Source organism: Empidonax traillii, unplaced genomic scaffold (genome assembly GCF_003031625.1).
Source record: "Empidonax traillii isolate 1590-97213 ecotype Southwest subspecies unplaced genomic scaffold, ASM303162v1 scaffold22:size5013007, whole genome shotgun sequence".
NCBI lineage: Eukaryota > Metazoa > Chordata > Aves > Passeriformes > Tyrannidae > Empidonax > Empidonax traillii.
In genome coordinates, this window is record NW_020955215.1 from 1,447,572 (window position 1) to 1,463,703 (window position 16,132).

At 49.5% G+C, this 16,132-nt stretch overlaps 1 protein-coding gene across 2 annotated transcripts in view; it reads right to left on the reverse strand.

Moving 5' to 3' along the window:
- Positions 1 to 13,059, reverse strand: part of STK10 (serine/threonine kinase 10) — a 71,620-nt gene extending 58,561 nt beyond the window's left edge. For both annotated transcript variants that reach the window (XR_003573209.1, XM_027901379.1), the window contains exons 1-2: positions 12,840 to 13,059; positions 1,576 to 1,740 (exon numbers count right to left, since the gene is read on the reverse strand). Coding sequence is in view for 1 of the 2 variants with exons in the window: in XM_027901379.1 (XP_027757180.1) it covers positions 1,576 to 1,740; positions 12,840 to 12,995 (321 nt within the window). In the remaining variant the exon portion in view is untranslated. The remainder of the gene's footprint in view (positions 1 to 1,575; positions 1,741 to 12,839) is intronic.
- Between the last annotated feature and the right edge of the window lie 3,073 nt (positions 13,060 to 16,132).

Below are 16,132 nucleotides of genomic sequence, written 5' to 3' on the forward strand. Positions count from 1 at the left end.
GATTCAGGCAGACCAGGCACAGAGCAGGGAGGTGAAACCAGCAGAACAGCATGGACTATAAACCAGCCTCATGTCTTACCCAAGCTCAGCGTGTTTGCCTTTTTCATTTTGCCGAGATTAGTTCGGCTGCAGTTGCAATCCATCCAAATCCTGAGTCCCCTCCTAGGAGAGATGTTTGCCTTTCACTTCCTTAGAAGGGTACATATTGACTTTGTTCTTTAACACAGCCAGGGCTCAGCATCACCATAAGCAGCTGTCCAAATACCAACTGGACAACTTGTGCCCAGCTCTCTTGAGGCAAGAAGACACTGAACAGAAATGCTCCACGCTGGCACTGCAGCCCTCCAGGTGGGGTGTCACAGAGAAGCTGGGGGCTTTATCCATGGATTTTTAAGTAAGAAGGGTCACCAACACATGCTGACATTGCAAAAGGAGCTTGCTGACTAAACACACATTGCCCAACAAGAGTCCTTCTCCTGCATTGCTTAACCGAGGAATGAACTAGACGTGTGTTGCGTTATCCCAGCTCAGCCTTCGGCACCACAACCAGGGAACAACAGTTCCTATAGCTCAGCTCACACAAGTGCAAGTCCCAAAAGCTGAGATCGATCTCTTTTTTTATCTCTAGTAAAATGACTCAGGGAGGCTACAAAGTTATATGGAACATTAAAAAGAGGAAGGAAAAAGTAACAGAGCTGCTGAACGTACCCTTTGACACTTTCCTGACTTGCCTGTAGTTATAAGTAGAAGCAGATGAACTGGCACAGGAGATGGGTTTGGAAATCCTAATTTTCACCTGATTTCCACTATCCTGACACATGTACTCCTTCATGCACACAGTTATTTGAGCATACAGTGGTTCAGGCCCTCACCCTTTTCCAGGGGGCACCTTTCCTATAGCAGCACACAGGAAGGTGCCTTTCACGCTCACCTTCCTCTGCTGCCAGGGACTCAAAGAAAACAGTAGGCAGGAAAATAAAAAATAACATATATACCTGCTGGGCTAGAGGAAAGAGCTGCAGGAACCTGCTGTTCCAGCCTTTGCACTAATCCACTCGATTGCATTTTATGTCCCTGTGCCTCTACAGCCATGGGAAACAGAGCTCTTGTTACCAGCTGCCTCTGCATTACAGATGCTGAGCCAGAAGTAAAGCCCAAATCCAAAAAATCAGTTGGAAGAGCTACTCTTACAGCTGATGTTTTATAAGAGGGACTGAGAGGGGAAAAGATGCCCTGTTTCCTACCAGGAAACAGATCAGCGATGCACTTTCTACCTTTACAAACTCCAAATGGTGCAAAACCCCACAACTCCAGTTTCACTGTGAAGATCTCTTGACCCTCCCTTGGCTATTTATAAGCAGCTTTAGTTAGAAGACAGTTTACTCATCAAAGAACAAGGGGAAAATCCAGGCTGTGATCACACAGTGATTAGAGCACAGCTTGTGAGTAACTTCCAGCTCACACTGATGCTTCAAGCTGCTCCAGAGGTTGTGCTTCACCGTAAATTAGCCATTTCTTCCCAGCAGAGTGAAAACTGTGCAGCTGTACACGTCACACACAGCAAGAGCCTCTTACCCAGAGCTTGCCATCCCAATAAAATGCTCCCAGTAGCTTGACAATGTGCCGGTGATCACAGGTCGCCAGGATTTCGATCTCCACCATGTAATCCTCCAGTTCATCTTCACTCTTTGTTTCAATGACTTTGGCAGCCGCTAAAGCACCAGTTTCCTTGTTTTTAGCCTAAAAAACAAAAACAATGTCAGTCCAACAAAGGCAAGGAGAGCCAGGAACACACAATAAGTGCACAACTCCTGCTGCTCCAATTCATGCTCAGCTTGACTGGCACCAGCCATAACACAAGGAGGGAAACTTGCAGATGCATCTCTCCTTCCTAAACCTGCCCACAGCGTCGCAGGGTGACTGGATGCTGTGTCAGGGCCAAAGTATCCTCTTTCCTCCTGCCAGTCTCCAACGCCCACACCACTTCCCATCATGGGGAGACAGAGACTTTTAGAAAAGGAGATGTGTCCTGTTGTTTGTAGAATAGAGGAAAAAAAAAAAAAAGAAGCAAGAAAACCTTAAAGTATAGAGGTGCTCTGATAATATCAGAGGTGAAAGTACAAATTACTAGAGGTCCCAACTAAATCTAACCAAGATGATGTTGCTCTTTACAGCCCTAGGACAGGAGGGTGGAGTCAGGTGGGGGTCTGACTCATGTTCCAGGCAACCAGTGACAGGATGAAAGGAAATGGCCTCAAACTGTGCCAGGGGAGGTTCAGGTTGGACAGGGAGAGTTTCTTCACTGAAAGGGTTGTCAGACATTGGAAGGGGCTGCCCAGGGAGGTGGTGGAGTCCCCATCCCTGGAGGTGTTCAAGGAATGACTGGACATGGCATTCAGTGCTCTGGTCTGGTTGATAAGGTGCTGATCAGACAAATGTTTGACTCAATAATCTTGGAGGTCTTTTCAAACCTAAATAATTCTGTGATTGTGTAGAATTCACAGTACAGTTGTGCGCCCCCGGAACATCCCTATGCTCTCCTTCCTCACCAGGCCAGTTCTCTATAACAAATGAGGGAAACTTCAAGATTTTCACAGGTAAAGCATCAAGAAGGGTGAATTTGATTTCCCAGGACTGGCCAAGTGTTCCCAATGTGGCATACTGGTGAGCTCTTCAGAGCACAGTAAGAAAAATACTACACATGCTCTCCCGCATTCTCCCTCCATTTTAATTGGTTTATTCACCAAATAACTGAGAAACCATCAAAAACTTGACTTCTCCCAAAACTGCCAGGGCAAGTTTGCATTTTGCAAATGTGATTCGTGTAAATTGTTGGGACAATTGGAAGTTTGCAACAAATCACCAAGAGGGTGTTTGCGAGACGGTCTGCACTCAGGGCTGCACCAGGAGATGTGTCACATGCCGGGAGAGGGGGTGAGACAGCAGCTGTTGACTCAGGAGCACCCCAGCATTCCCAGAAGTGCATTGAATCAGCAGATAAAGGGGCAGAAATCCCTACAGCTCACCTGTTCTGCTCCCACTGTCACAGGAGAGCCCCCGTGGCATGATTCCAGTTCATCACCCAATTTTTTTCTATCACGCCCACTCCAGGCTATCTCTCCTCCAGGGGAGCAAGTCCCACTGTGGATGTAATCACTGGAGGAGCTCGCCAAGCCCCGGTTGTGACCTTTCTTACCGCTCTGTAGTTTACATCTGTGTGTTTGGAAAACCTGCATGGAGCTTACAGGAGGATTAATTCCTGATATAAACACCACAGGCCCCGCTGAACAGCTTTACATAGCTTAGGTGAGAGTATCAGTGTACCAAGGAATAGGCCAGGGAGGGGAGGAGGGAATACAGGGAAAACCATACAAAGGGAGGAAAATGAGGGACCCCTGAGTCTCTGCTGGGTTTTGAAGACTTGCTGCATTTGCAGGAGTTGGCAGGAACACAGCTGTGTCCTTACCACAGGGGACAAATCCATTTCCATCTGGACTCGCTGCCCAAATGCAAGACAGCAGCTCACGCTGGCTTCAGAAGAGATTAGGGAGTTTCTTTAGCTCAGGTTTGTTTCTCACCAAGTAGCCATCAGACACCCACAGAGCAGGGCTTGGAGGGAGAGCAGAGGAGATGCTGAGCAGAGCAAGCACAGGGAAAAAAGCACAGTGCTTCCAAATGGGAGCAAAAAGTGCCCCACTGTGTTTGCTCTGCACTTAAGGGTGTTGGGAGAGGGCCAAGGAGGGGAAGTAAATATTGTGAGAAGAGGTGGGGCTTCCCTTGGAGATCTGCCATCGCACACTTCCCACCGGCAGGGTCCCAGCCAGCTCAGCCCTTTCAGGATGCTGGGGCCCAACAGGCACCTGAGAAAACCCAGGAGCAGAGCATGTCCCAGTCTGCCTACAGCATCATCTCCTACTGAGAGGTCAGAACCAACCTGCTCTCACCTGCAGACCTCAGGAGAGTCACCCCAGCAGCCACCTCTCATCCACTCCTGGGCTTGCTAAGGTGTCCGGGGGGTGGGTGCTGGGCTGGGGGTAAGGGGTTTGCAAAACAGGCTGCAAAATGTTTCTGCAAAAACCAGCCCAATCACAGGGTGTCCAGTTCAGCAAAAGTTCACGTAGAGAAGGCAAAGATGTGGGGAGAGCTTCTGTTCTCAGATAAAACACCATCAAACACGCAACCCTTGAGGAATTTACGGCATTTCCAATTTTTCCCAGTGAAATTTTTCGACAGAAGCAAAAGAATCATCCAGATGGTGAGATACCAAGAAACTGTTTGATGCCAGTTTACTACAGTTGGTCAGTCTAAAGCAGACTATCTTTTAGTTCCTCCACTCCTGGGTATTTTAATCCCATGGATAATTTGTCCTTGGGGTGGTAATTAGCACCAAAAAAAATTAGAGCAGACAGCTGCCAGCATGGTGCCCAGGAGGTGCTGCTGCACTACAGTGAGATTCATTACAGTCATTTAAAACCCTAAAAGCCCTCCTGGCCACCACCAGCCTTTGTGCAAATCAACGCAGTGCTCGGACCACGGTGACAGGTCTGTGCAGGAACAGGGCTGGAATGTGCATTCCACAACAGAAAACATGTCACATAAAAGTTACCCAGTAAACCACTTCCAGGAAGCCATGCCAGCAGCTAAGCAGGGTACAGCACAAAGGATCTTGCTGGAGTCCTCTGGAACAAGACAGGCACTGGACACGCTACTACCAAACACACTGGGAATACCAGGGAATAGGGGATGAGTAGGATTACTGCCAGAAGGCAGAGGCATAAAGAAACCACAGTGCAGTTTACGAATGTAAGGGGTAAGAGGTGGCTGTTCAGGTGACAGAAGCGGCTGTTTGGCCTTTGCCTGTGACTCACCCTGGCAGCTATTGTGAAATCTAGATTGTGACAAACACAGGAACTATTTTAAGCCTTTAAAGAACACATTACCGGAAGGCTGGATTGTTCAGTACGGCCAGTTTCTAGGTGAGGCAGAGGAAAACCCTCTGTGAACTCTCACTAGCAGAAAAAGGAGAACTACCACCAGGAGAGCACCCTGATTGCTTCATCTAGACTTGTTTGCACCCACTATCTTCCCAAGCCAAGAGATGATCCTTGGTCTGCCATATCATGGCACCATATTTTTGGCATGAGCTATTCTTCCCATCCTTGAAGCCCTGTCTCCATGCCAGGAGAGCTGATGTTGCAGATATCCCTGAGTGAGAAAACAAGGAGTGAAGAGCCTGGTGCTTTCAGTGGATGCTGTACTTGGGGTTGATAGCTGTGACTGCCCCACCCCAGTGCACTGTATTCCTGTTGTGTCTTTGTAAGCAAGCAACTGCTCCCTTACGTCTTTCTCAGGGATTACATAATGATCAATTGCCTTCTGATGAACTTTGCCTGAGCTCTGCGTCAATAAACAAACACACAATAGACAGGCTTGAGTCAGTGCTGTTGTCAAATAACCAATGGGAGCTGGAATGAAGATGCCTCCCCTGTGGAGACAGGTTGAGAAAGTTGGGGCTGCTCAGCCTGGAGAAGAGAAGGTTGAGTGGAGACCCCACAGCCCCTTCCAGTATCTGAAGGGGCTACAGGGAAGCTGGAGAGGCACTCTGCATCAGGAACTGTAGGGACAGAACAAGAGGGAATGGCTTCAAACTGACAGAGAGTAGGTTTAGATTAGATATTAGGAAGAAATTCCTTACTGTGAGGGTGGTGAGACCCTGGCACAGGTTGCCCAGAGAAGATGTGGCTGCCCCATCCTTGGAAGTGTTCAAGGCCAGGTTGGATGGGGTTTGCAGCAACCTGGTCTAGTGGAAGATGTCCCTGCATATGTCAGAGAGATTGAAATGATGATCTTTAAGATCCCTTCCAACCCAAACCATTCTGTGGGTTCCATGCCCAAGACTCCTAGAGCCACTTCAGTTTGTCACCATAAATGAAGCCAACTTGTTTGAAATGCCGAATTCAGGCCTTGGAACCATCCAGAGGAGCAGCTGATGACAAATGGGCAGGGGTGCAGCAGTGAGGCTGGCACAGCCCTGGTCCCACAGCCCCCATGGGCACTGGGTCAGGCAGGGCTCTGACTGCACTGGGCTGGACCAGCACTGCTGCTCTGGCAGCTGTGGCAACACTTCTGCCAGGGGAAGGGGAAGTGGCTTGTGCAACACGCCAAGAACCGTTAGTTAAAAAAAAAATAAATTAAAAAAGCAGAAATGCCTTCCTTTGGTTTTACAAGCCAGAGGTGAGGAAAGCAACATCATCAGAGAGCTCAAGCTATGGTGGAGGACTTGTTTTCTATGTAGACCTGCCAAAAAAAGTGTGACAAAAGAACAGCACATATATTTTTTCTTGCCTTAAAAGTTCAGCAACAGCCCAGCAGAAGTAGGGGAGAGATAACAAGCCCACACAGCAGGACGTTAGGCAAGGGGCAGAGAAGCTCCATGTGATACTTCAGACCTTGCACCCAAAGAGCCACAGACCCAGAGGCACAGGAAGAGGCTTTCTGGCTGCTATGCCTTGCTATAAACCACCTACAGAAACCGAGCAGGTCCTGGTGCGAGTGAGACGTGTGAAAATAAACAAGCCAGGTTTGAAGAGAGGAAGGATCCCCACAGATCCAACATCTTCAGCCTACATAGGTCTAAAACATCCCTCAAATCACTGGTCCCCTGGAAGAGTGTGGTGCTCCAAGAGTAGCACCCCTGGGCTGGTCTTCATTCAGCCAATGCCATAACATGGAACAAACAAAAAAACCGAGGAGGGGGAAAGGGGGAAGCAGAATTCAAGCACTTCTAAGTTTCCTAGCAACTTCCTGAAACAAATTGGGTCCACAGAAGGCTAATGCAGGAGTGGCTGGATGGCTGCTATGCCTGAGAATCAGGAAATGGAGCTTAGCCAGGCAGCGGCAGTATTCATGTCTGTCTGTCTGTCTGTCTGTCTGTCAGCTGTTTCACATGGCTCTAGAAAAGCATCAGCTAAACAAGGCCCTGGTACAAGAATTAAAAACTGATCAGCCCCTCACTATCTCCACAGCACAGGGCTGCCAGGGTGGCCCAGCAGCCGCCTGCACTTGCCCGGAGCTGTGATGAGAGAAATAAAGGGCAGGAGCAGCCACGATGCCAACAGATGTAACTGCAGAGGTGCACCAAGAGCAGCTGGCTCTGCTGGGGCACAGCTCCCTGCCCTGCCTCTGCCACCTACCCAAATACCACACAGACATTATGGTTGAGCAAATAAAGACATGAACCACAGGGGCACGAGGATGGGTAGGTGTCAGGGAATTGCACAGGAAGGTTTCCATGTGTTGTACGGGAAGAGCATCCTGTTTTGAAGGGCAGGTATTCTGGGGGTGGCACTGAGGTGCTTTGCTACAGCCAGGAGACAGAAGTCAGTGAATTCAACTCCAGCAGCACTCATGCCATCTCTCTGCTCTTCACAAGGGACACATTGCCCCTTCCAACCCCACATCCTGGAGGTGGCACATACCGACATGACTCCTAAAGGCCACTTCTTCTCTCTTCAGTGGGAGCAAAGCAGCTCCAGCAGCAATGCTGAGGCCCAGCACTGAGCCAGGACCTGAGCCCTGTGCCAGGGCAGCACTCACCCCTGGCACACCCACACATGCCACCACTCCCCACTGCCTAATTTAAAATAATTCATTATTTTAAAGAATATTATTCTAAGTGCCTTTGCTTTTCTTCTTTGCACTCTGGCTTCAGGCTGAGCCAGGCTGGCAGTCCTGGTGGATGGGAGGGCAGCACAGCCACCCACCACAGGTAGGCAAAGCCCTTGGGGACCCACAACCACAGGCTATGGCAGTGGAGGGGTCCTTGACCTGAGGCTTATGAGGGGAAGGCTTATGAGGCTTATAACCCAAGGCTTACAGACAGCATCCCATGGATGAGAAAAAGAACCTTTATTTCCAAGGAAACTGGACACTCAAGAAAAAAAAATTTAAAAAAACATTACACGTGCTGGGTAGGGATTTTTCTAAGGAAAAACAATTGCCACGTGCTTGAGGGTGAAAGGCTCAAAGCCTTCATCTAAGCTTCCTCCTCCATGCAGTTGCCCACAGCTCCCACTATCATCAGCACTGCCAAGTTTTAGGCTGTGGCATTGAAGTAATTATCAAAATATTTAGGCCATGGAGAGCTATCCCTCTCCCCTGCCACACCAATACAGCCATGGCCTGGCAGTGCACAGGACTTCAGCAGGGATGGAGCATCACACATTTCTGTGAGTTTAAACTGAACATCGAGCTTAAAGTTCAACCAGGTTTAATGCTGTTGGGCCACTGCTCTCTAAGTAAAGTAGCAGTGCCTTCCCATTCCTCTTCCCTCCCCAGCTAAAATATTTTAAGAAAACCCTTCAACTATTCTAAAGGACAAGACCATGATTTGACATAACATTGGGTTTGGGGTTTTTGGATGTTTTGGGGTTTTTTTGTGGCCAACCTGCTTGAACTTCCCCCTCCTCCTCTTTTTTTTTTCCTTCCTCTTTTTTTTTTTTTTTTTTTTTTTTTTTTTTTTTTTTTTTTTTTTTTTTTAAAGTTAACTCAGCAGATTAACATCTCTCTGTGACACCCTTTCCAGGAATTACAAGTTAAATCATAGAATCAGAGAATGGTTTGGGTTGGAAGGGACCTTAAAGGTCCTACCCCCTGCTATGGGCAGAGAAACCTCCCACCAGATAAGGTTTCTCAGAGCTCTGTCCAACCTGGCCTTGGACACTTCCAGGCATGGGGCAGCCACAGCTTCTCTGGGCAACCTGTGCCAGGGCCTCACCACCCTCACAGGGAAGAATTTCTTCTGTACATCTAAATCTAAACCTACTCCCTCACGAATCAAACAGACAAGAGCTGAACCTGAGTCTCTTGAGCCAACCCATGCAAAACCAGAGCAGTGGAGGTTGGGGTGAGGAGCAGAGTGGTCTGCAAGTGACAGGGACACTCTTGTGCCTCCGTTGCTGTGACAGCCAGGCTTCTAAGGCAGCTGCACAACATCCAACAATTAGTCTTTTATTACCCAAATTTCAAAACAACATTTCTAGCCCGTAGCATGTACAGCACTAATACCACCACAACAGATCAGATAACCCAAATCCAGCTTTTTAAGCGTATCTTAGAGAAGAAAGGAGAACAAGAGAAAAGACATGCTTCTGACTCGCCGTGGCCCGGGGCTCAGCAGGATCTCTCGGGAGCAGTTTGAAGGCAAGTTTAAGTGAACAAACCCCTTTTCCATGGTGCTGGGGGCTGTGGGCAGCCTGTCCCCACCCTGTGAAGGGGAAAGCCTTATCAGGGAGCCAGTGTCCCCATCAGCTTGTGCTGGGGAGGGGAGATAGCAATTCACAAGAGGCCTGAGAGCAGCAAAACAATCCCACCACGAGAAAGGCAGCGAGTCCCTGGGCTTCCTCCAGCAGAGCACACGCGTCTGCAAGATCCAGTCCATCTCCTGCCAGCTCGTGAGTTCTCAATGCCCAGAAGAGCCCTCATGCATCTATTCCTGCTGACACTAATGCAACTACCTGCAGCAGTAAATCCTGCAGTTAATGGGTTTTGCAGGACTGAGATGTGATTCAGTGGCTCCGAGTGCTCGCCCACGGCAGCCGGCACTGCTGCCTTCGCCTGAGCGTCTGCACAGCCCCGAGAGCAGCTCACAGGAGTGCCACTGCCACTGCTTCCTCCCTGCACTCACAAACGGATGTCAGCTCTGAGCCAAGTAAGCCACAGCCATGTATTTTATCAATTGTATCACAGGTGTTTTTTAAGAAAAATAAATGTGGGGTTTTTTAAGGCAGTTTGAGAAGGGACTGAGTTGGGAACTTTTACAGGCCCAGAACCCTGGAAGGGCTGCAGACTCCCCATGCTGGCAAACACTGATCACAGTCTCTCCTTCTGGCCTAACGATGGATTTAAGATCATCATATTAATGAGCTTTGGATGAGGTGGGTAACAAAGCATGCTTGGCGTGCAGCACGGGGGTATCTGTGAGTGACGTCACGTCCTAATCGTAACTGCTGGACTCACCAGGACCAACAGCTTAACAGAAGGAGAACTAGAAAGAAACAGTTTCTCCCCACCCCCTCCTGCTTTTCAGCTTAATTACCCTCTGCAACTAGTTTTTCTGTTTCCTCATGCAATCAGGTCCTCTTCTGCAAAAAAAAGGCTGGCTGCAGGTTTCTTAAGGTCTGCTGTGCACAATTCAGACTACACTATAGATTTTATTATTTTTAATGAATATGTATTTAAATTAAGCCTGTCCTACTTTGTAAACACTGTGTCAAGCAAGCCGATTCAACTTTGCTCAGCTGAGTGCACAAGGGGCCCAAGACAGCTCCCTGACAGCATTCTGTGGGGCAGGAACACCCCAAATAACTCTCACATAGCCAAGCCCTCCTTCCTCCTGCTCAAACCTGGCCTCATAAAAACAAAACCTACTAAAACCAGCACACTTTTTCATCTCTCCACATCTAAATTTCTCCCAGGTCACACTCTTCAGTGTACAAATCCCATCCTTTTGCACTGCTCAGGGACGACAGGCCCTTCAGGACGAATACAACATATGGTATGTAGGGCAGGATGCAGGCACAGGCGGATTATATCACCTCCCCACACTTCCGTGTGTGGAAGAGGGTCAGAAGACAGGCAGGAACTTCATTCAAACATCCTGAAGCTCTCAAAGCCATATAAACACTCAGATTTGCTCTAAGCAATGGCTTTTGTGAGAAGAGCAACTTGACTTCAAAGTGTCTACAAGAGAATGAATCAAATCGTTCGCTAAATCCCGGCCACCTCCGATGCCCTTGAGCACAAGCGGGTTAGTTCATCTGTTAGGGGCTTTTTTGGCAGAACATGAGGGCGAGACCCCTCTTATACCCATCCCCACCTAGGGCAGTGCTCCAGATTTAAAAGGCAAAGGAAGACAACATGCAGGTTAAACCCTAGCACGGAGGGAAACTATGTCTCTGCAACAATGCTACTGGCTATTACCTAAAAGAAGGCTTTATAGCACAGGGTACTCAAATAATTTGGGATTCTTAAATGAACAAAAAAACTCTTGCATGCAAAATCTTCGAAACTCAACCATGTCCATTTGCCAGCCGGAACGGAGGGCAGGTGTAGAGGAGATCAAAGCAGATGGAGAATTAAAATGTCACTAAGAAGAATAAAACAGCCTTTTGATTTCTGGCACACCACCCCAATCAAGTGTTAAAGCACCTCAAAAGCAGACAATTGCCTGAATATACTATATAGATGGAGTGAACTCCTGGTTATAAACAAGTGGTTTTCACTGGGTTATTTACATCCTCATTTGGGTCAAAGTGGGAATGAAAGGAGCTGAAAGTAGCTGGAGATGAGAAGATGTTATTGCTTGACAGGCTGACATCCTTAGCCTACAGTACATAAAGTTACTCTGATAGTTGTTGGTGTGAGGCTGGAGTTATTAGCTGAGACATCCAGATATAACAACAGACTTAAAGTAGCTTTATTTTGAAAGTTACCTCCTTTGGTAAGTTTAACATGTTTAAAATAGAAAGTATTTAAACAATTATTCTTCCAAGTTTTTGTTTATCTCAGGATCCAATTACCTTATTTTACAATGTTTACCTTGTTCCTGTCATTGCTTGAGAAACCTGAGCAAATACAAGCACAGAATTATCCAGGAGAAGAGTGAATGTTGATGTATACAAACAGGTTTCCAACTTGCCTCACCAAGCAAAATGGTATCAGAAGGGCTGATTTCTACTGGTGCTACTTTCAGAAGGATAAAACCAGTAGGGATTTAAATATGATTTTTAGGAATTGCTTTTCATTAGCAGATAGGATCCTTCGACAAAGACTTCCACTAAATGGATAATTAGCACCCAGGTTTTTACACAGTTTCTGTCAAATTACACAAAAGACACAAGAAATAAACACTCCAAATCCCAGGGCATTGCAGTAAACCACCTCTGTCCTGACCTGGCCCCCAGTTCCCTTCTTAGCCTTCTCTTCAGTCACACTTTATTTCTCAATTCTGCAAGGGTAATACCTTCTTAAATGACCTAATAAGACCATCAAACACGAGCTGACCAACAGCTAATTCCCACCCCCAGTTCCAAACTATGTCTGTAACATAGGTGTGCCCAGGAGCCTGGATCCTCAGCCTGCTCCTCCAACCCCCCCCTTGCTCAATTGCTGAGGAGACGGAGCATTTCAGAGCCGTGGACAGCACGAACGCTGGTGCTTCGGAGTGCAAAGTACAGGGAGTCTGGTCTTTGGAACCTCCATCCCTAAATATCGAGGTTAAATATTCATAGCACTGGACATGTCCCCACAGTCGAGGAGCTGGGCTCCTCTTCGCCCTCCAAGTTCCCTGAAGGCGACGACCGCAGGGATACAAATCATGTCACCCCTAGAGGCTCACAAAACTTGGGACACAGCCCTGGAACTGCCGACTTCCAAGAAACCTCCCTCCATTCATTGTACCGGCGGGCTTGGCAGGGAACGCCTGGTCTCCTTACAAAAGCATCGCTCTGATGATGAATCGGGCGATTCAGGGCGGGTGGCTGGGGGCGAAGGGGGGTGGGGAAGGATGAAGGAAAAAAAAAAAAAAAAAAGCTTCTTTCCCTTCTTTCCCCTGCCCCGAGCGCTGCGCTCTCATACTCCAGCTCACTCTGTGTCCCTGTCCCTCTACTCCCGACTAACGGGATGCGCGGAGCCGGTCCTGGTCCCGGTCCCGGGAGCGGCTCCCCCGCAGCACCGCAGCCGGCTCTGGGGGCGTTCAGCGAGCGGAGCCCGCACCGAACCCCAGACTGCGGGGCCTCAGGTGCTTCCCCCCCCGCCAGGAGCCCCCTCCGCGCACCCACCTTGTAGACTTTTCCGAAGGCGCCGTCGCCCAGCTCCCCCACCACCTCCCACACCTCGCCGGGGTCCAGGTCCCGGCGGACGTGCTCGTACTCCTTGGAGCGGCGCTTCTCGAAGGCGGAGAGGCGCAGGATGCGGCGGAAATTGGCGAAAGCCATCCCGGAGCGGGGCTCCCGAGGAGCCGCGGGGAGCTGCCGGCAGCCGCCTCCCGTCCCGGGGGAGGACGGACGGAGCCACGACCGGGGAGCGGCGAGGCGGGACCGGAGCCGCCCCCAGCCGCGCACATGGAGCCGGGGCCGCTCCACCTGCTGGGCTGGGCCGTCCGGGGCAGAGCCATTGGCCGCCCGCGCCCTCTGCCCGCCCGGCACCGCCCCGACGGAGACCGCCCCGACCGGCACGGCTCGGCCCGGGTGCGGCTCAGACCGCCCGCCTCGGCCGGGGTGCGGCCCGGCATGGAACGGCTTCGCTCAGCTCAGCCGGGGCACAGTCCGCCTAGACGGGCAGGGCTCAGCCGCAGCACGGCTCTACCTATCTCGTCTCGGTTCTACCTGTCCCGTCTCAGCCGGGGCATAGCTTGGCATGGCCTGGTGCAGCGGGCCATGGCGTTGCCCGGCTCGGTTTGGCCCCTCTGCTGAGTGAGGCAGAGGGTCCCCATCCCTCCCGGATTATCACGCATCTCCATGCAAACACCGGGACAGCCGGGCAGGGAAGGACCGAGCGGTCCCCGTCCCCAGCATCCCCAGGGCTGCTCTGCCTCCTGGCCTGCGCCGCGGGGTCCGAGCATGTCCCGGCATGGAAAATCCTAATTCCGAACTGCCTTGGCAACAGAGGCACGTTTCCTGCTCCCCACGGTGCGTCTCCTGGGAAAACAAACACAACTGTTTTCAAAACTCCCAGAAGCGGGAATTCGAGTGTATCCTCACCGCGGGCGCCCGCCACGCGCTTGTTTTAGGGAAGATGTGACCAAGTTGGTGTCGAGTGGGAAGCTCACATCCTCTCCATGGCGACACTTCAAATCCTCTGGAAAACTCACTTGAAATCCAGTATGGAATGGGGACACCTAGGGGAACGGCCCGGCGGTGCAGCACCGCTTCCCAGTGGCTCTGTGCTTCCCAGAGGGATCGAGGGTGGATGGTTGTCCCTACGCACCCCAGCGACACCCGCACAGCCCACGCACCGGGTGTGTTTTGCCCCATATCCATGTCCCATTGCCCAGCCGAGGGCACAGGACCTGGGGGAAGTTCGCACAGTCCATCCTGATGGGGAATTCTGGCAAAACTCAGCACAGGCTCCCGCTTAGAGAGCATCTGGGCTTGAGGCTGTCTCATTAGTTCCCTGACACACCATTCCCTAAAACACGGGGCTGATTGTCATCTTTATTTTTTAAAAATAGGTTCATCGTGGTATGGTCAGCCTTCACGTTTATAGTGGGAGTTTTCCAGTACTGATGCTTGAATTTAAAACTCAGTTCCTCCACAATGCTGGTGGTGATGCCCTGACACAGGTTGCCCAGAGAAGCTGTGGATACCCCATCCCTGGAAGTGTTCAAGGCCAGGTTGGACGGGGCTTTTAGCAACCTGGTCTAGTGAAAGGCGTCCCTGCCCATGGCAGGGGGTTGGAATGAGATGAGCTTTAAGGTCCCTTCCAACCCAAACCCTTCTGGGATTTGATTATGATTCTACTATTCCTGGAAATTTGTGGCTAAGAATTACAATTGTCTTTCTTGAAGGCACTTCCATGTCCACCTATTTCTTCCCTTCTCCCCACTGAGTTGTAGAAAAAACAAACTGAAAATGCAGCCAAATCTATCCCTGAAACAGAAATAAGCTGAAAAATATCGTTCACTTTTTTTCCCACCAGAGTTTGGATTTGATCTGACAGGACATGTGAATTTAGCAGTCCTGGAATAAGAACAGAATAGAATAGAATCAGAGCAGCTTCTTTCAAATTTTTCTGCTGTGAGGGGTAATTTCCATGGTACTAATACTGTTTCACTGGTCTTCCACCAGGTCTCGGCCAGCTGAGAGAAGCTGAATTCTGGGTGTTTTCGGCAGCACCTGTGTGTGTATGTGTAGATGAAGCACTGTTTGTTGTCAATAGGAAACACTGAGGCACTGGCAGAGTATTTCCTTCTCACTGATGTTCACTGAAAGAATTACCTGAACAGGAAATATTCCTGAACATGAGATTGGCATTAATGCTCTCAAATTACAGGCCCTGTGTGCTGTTTTGAAAAGCGTTACACAGAAAGCTGCATCACTTGGGATTTAAAACCAGAGATGACAGACATTACAAATATTGCACTTCAGATGTTCCAACAACTGCAGCACCCTGCAATACTAATTAACCACAGCTCGGTTAATGTGAGGGCTTGGCAATTCCCCAGAAAGCTTTCAGGCACAGCACATATCACAGTGTCCTCCCTGCTCCTGGCTGCTCTGGAAGGTGACACAACTTGGCTACTCCTGCATCATCTTCTGGAATACGTGGGGCTCAGGAGACGGTGCTAAGCCACCGAGGTGCATTTCAGCTCTCACTGAAAATAATTCTTTCCCCTTCCCCTTTCCATTGCCTTCTTCCCTGTTTGTGAGATGGACAAAGGTCCAAGAGCCTACAAATCCTGTTTGATTTGATGGTATTCCTGTGCCCTGTGTAGCAGCAGCGTGTGAAGCCCCCGGATCTGGCTCATCAGGGCTGTACAAACACGATAACCAGGTCCTGGCACAATGAGCAGAAAATCGACATAGGAAAAACCCTGGTCAGTGATGAAGGAGATCCTCAGGGCTGTGCAAGCAAGATGCCTGGAACAAGGGGGGCAAGAGGGGATTTCAGGCTCACTGAAGCTAATTCCTGAGTACTGCAGCAACCTCTCATGTAATCCTTCCCACAACATGACCATGCTCCATGTTAGAAAGCAGTTGGGTTTCCTGCCAAGAGTGTTCTCCACATGAGGTCGTTTGCAACCCCTCATCCACAGGTTCAACATTTCCCCACCTTTTTTTTTAATGTTTCTGGTTTGTTGGAAAAGTCCTTTTTCCTCCAGGTGTGGGGTAGAAAAGAAGACAGGAAAGGAAGACAGGAAAAGCAGACAGGAAAAGAAGAGAGGCAGACAACAATAAGCACTTTTCTATTGCCTCTGTGCAGAAATCACGTCTCTCTCATAAATCAGCCCATCTTATTAATACTGTTCTATGAATTCTGAGCACTGTCTCTTGTCTGTTCCTGTGTGTTAATTGCCTGTGCAACCTGTCAGGGAGTAGTGGGCATTTAAAATAAAATAAATCCTGCTAATTAT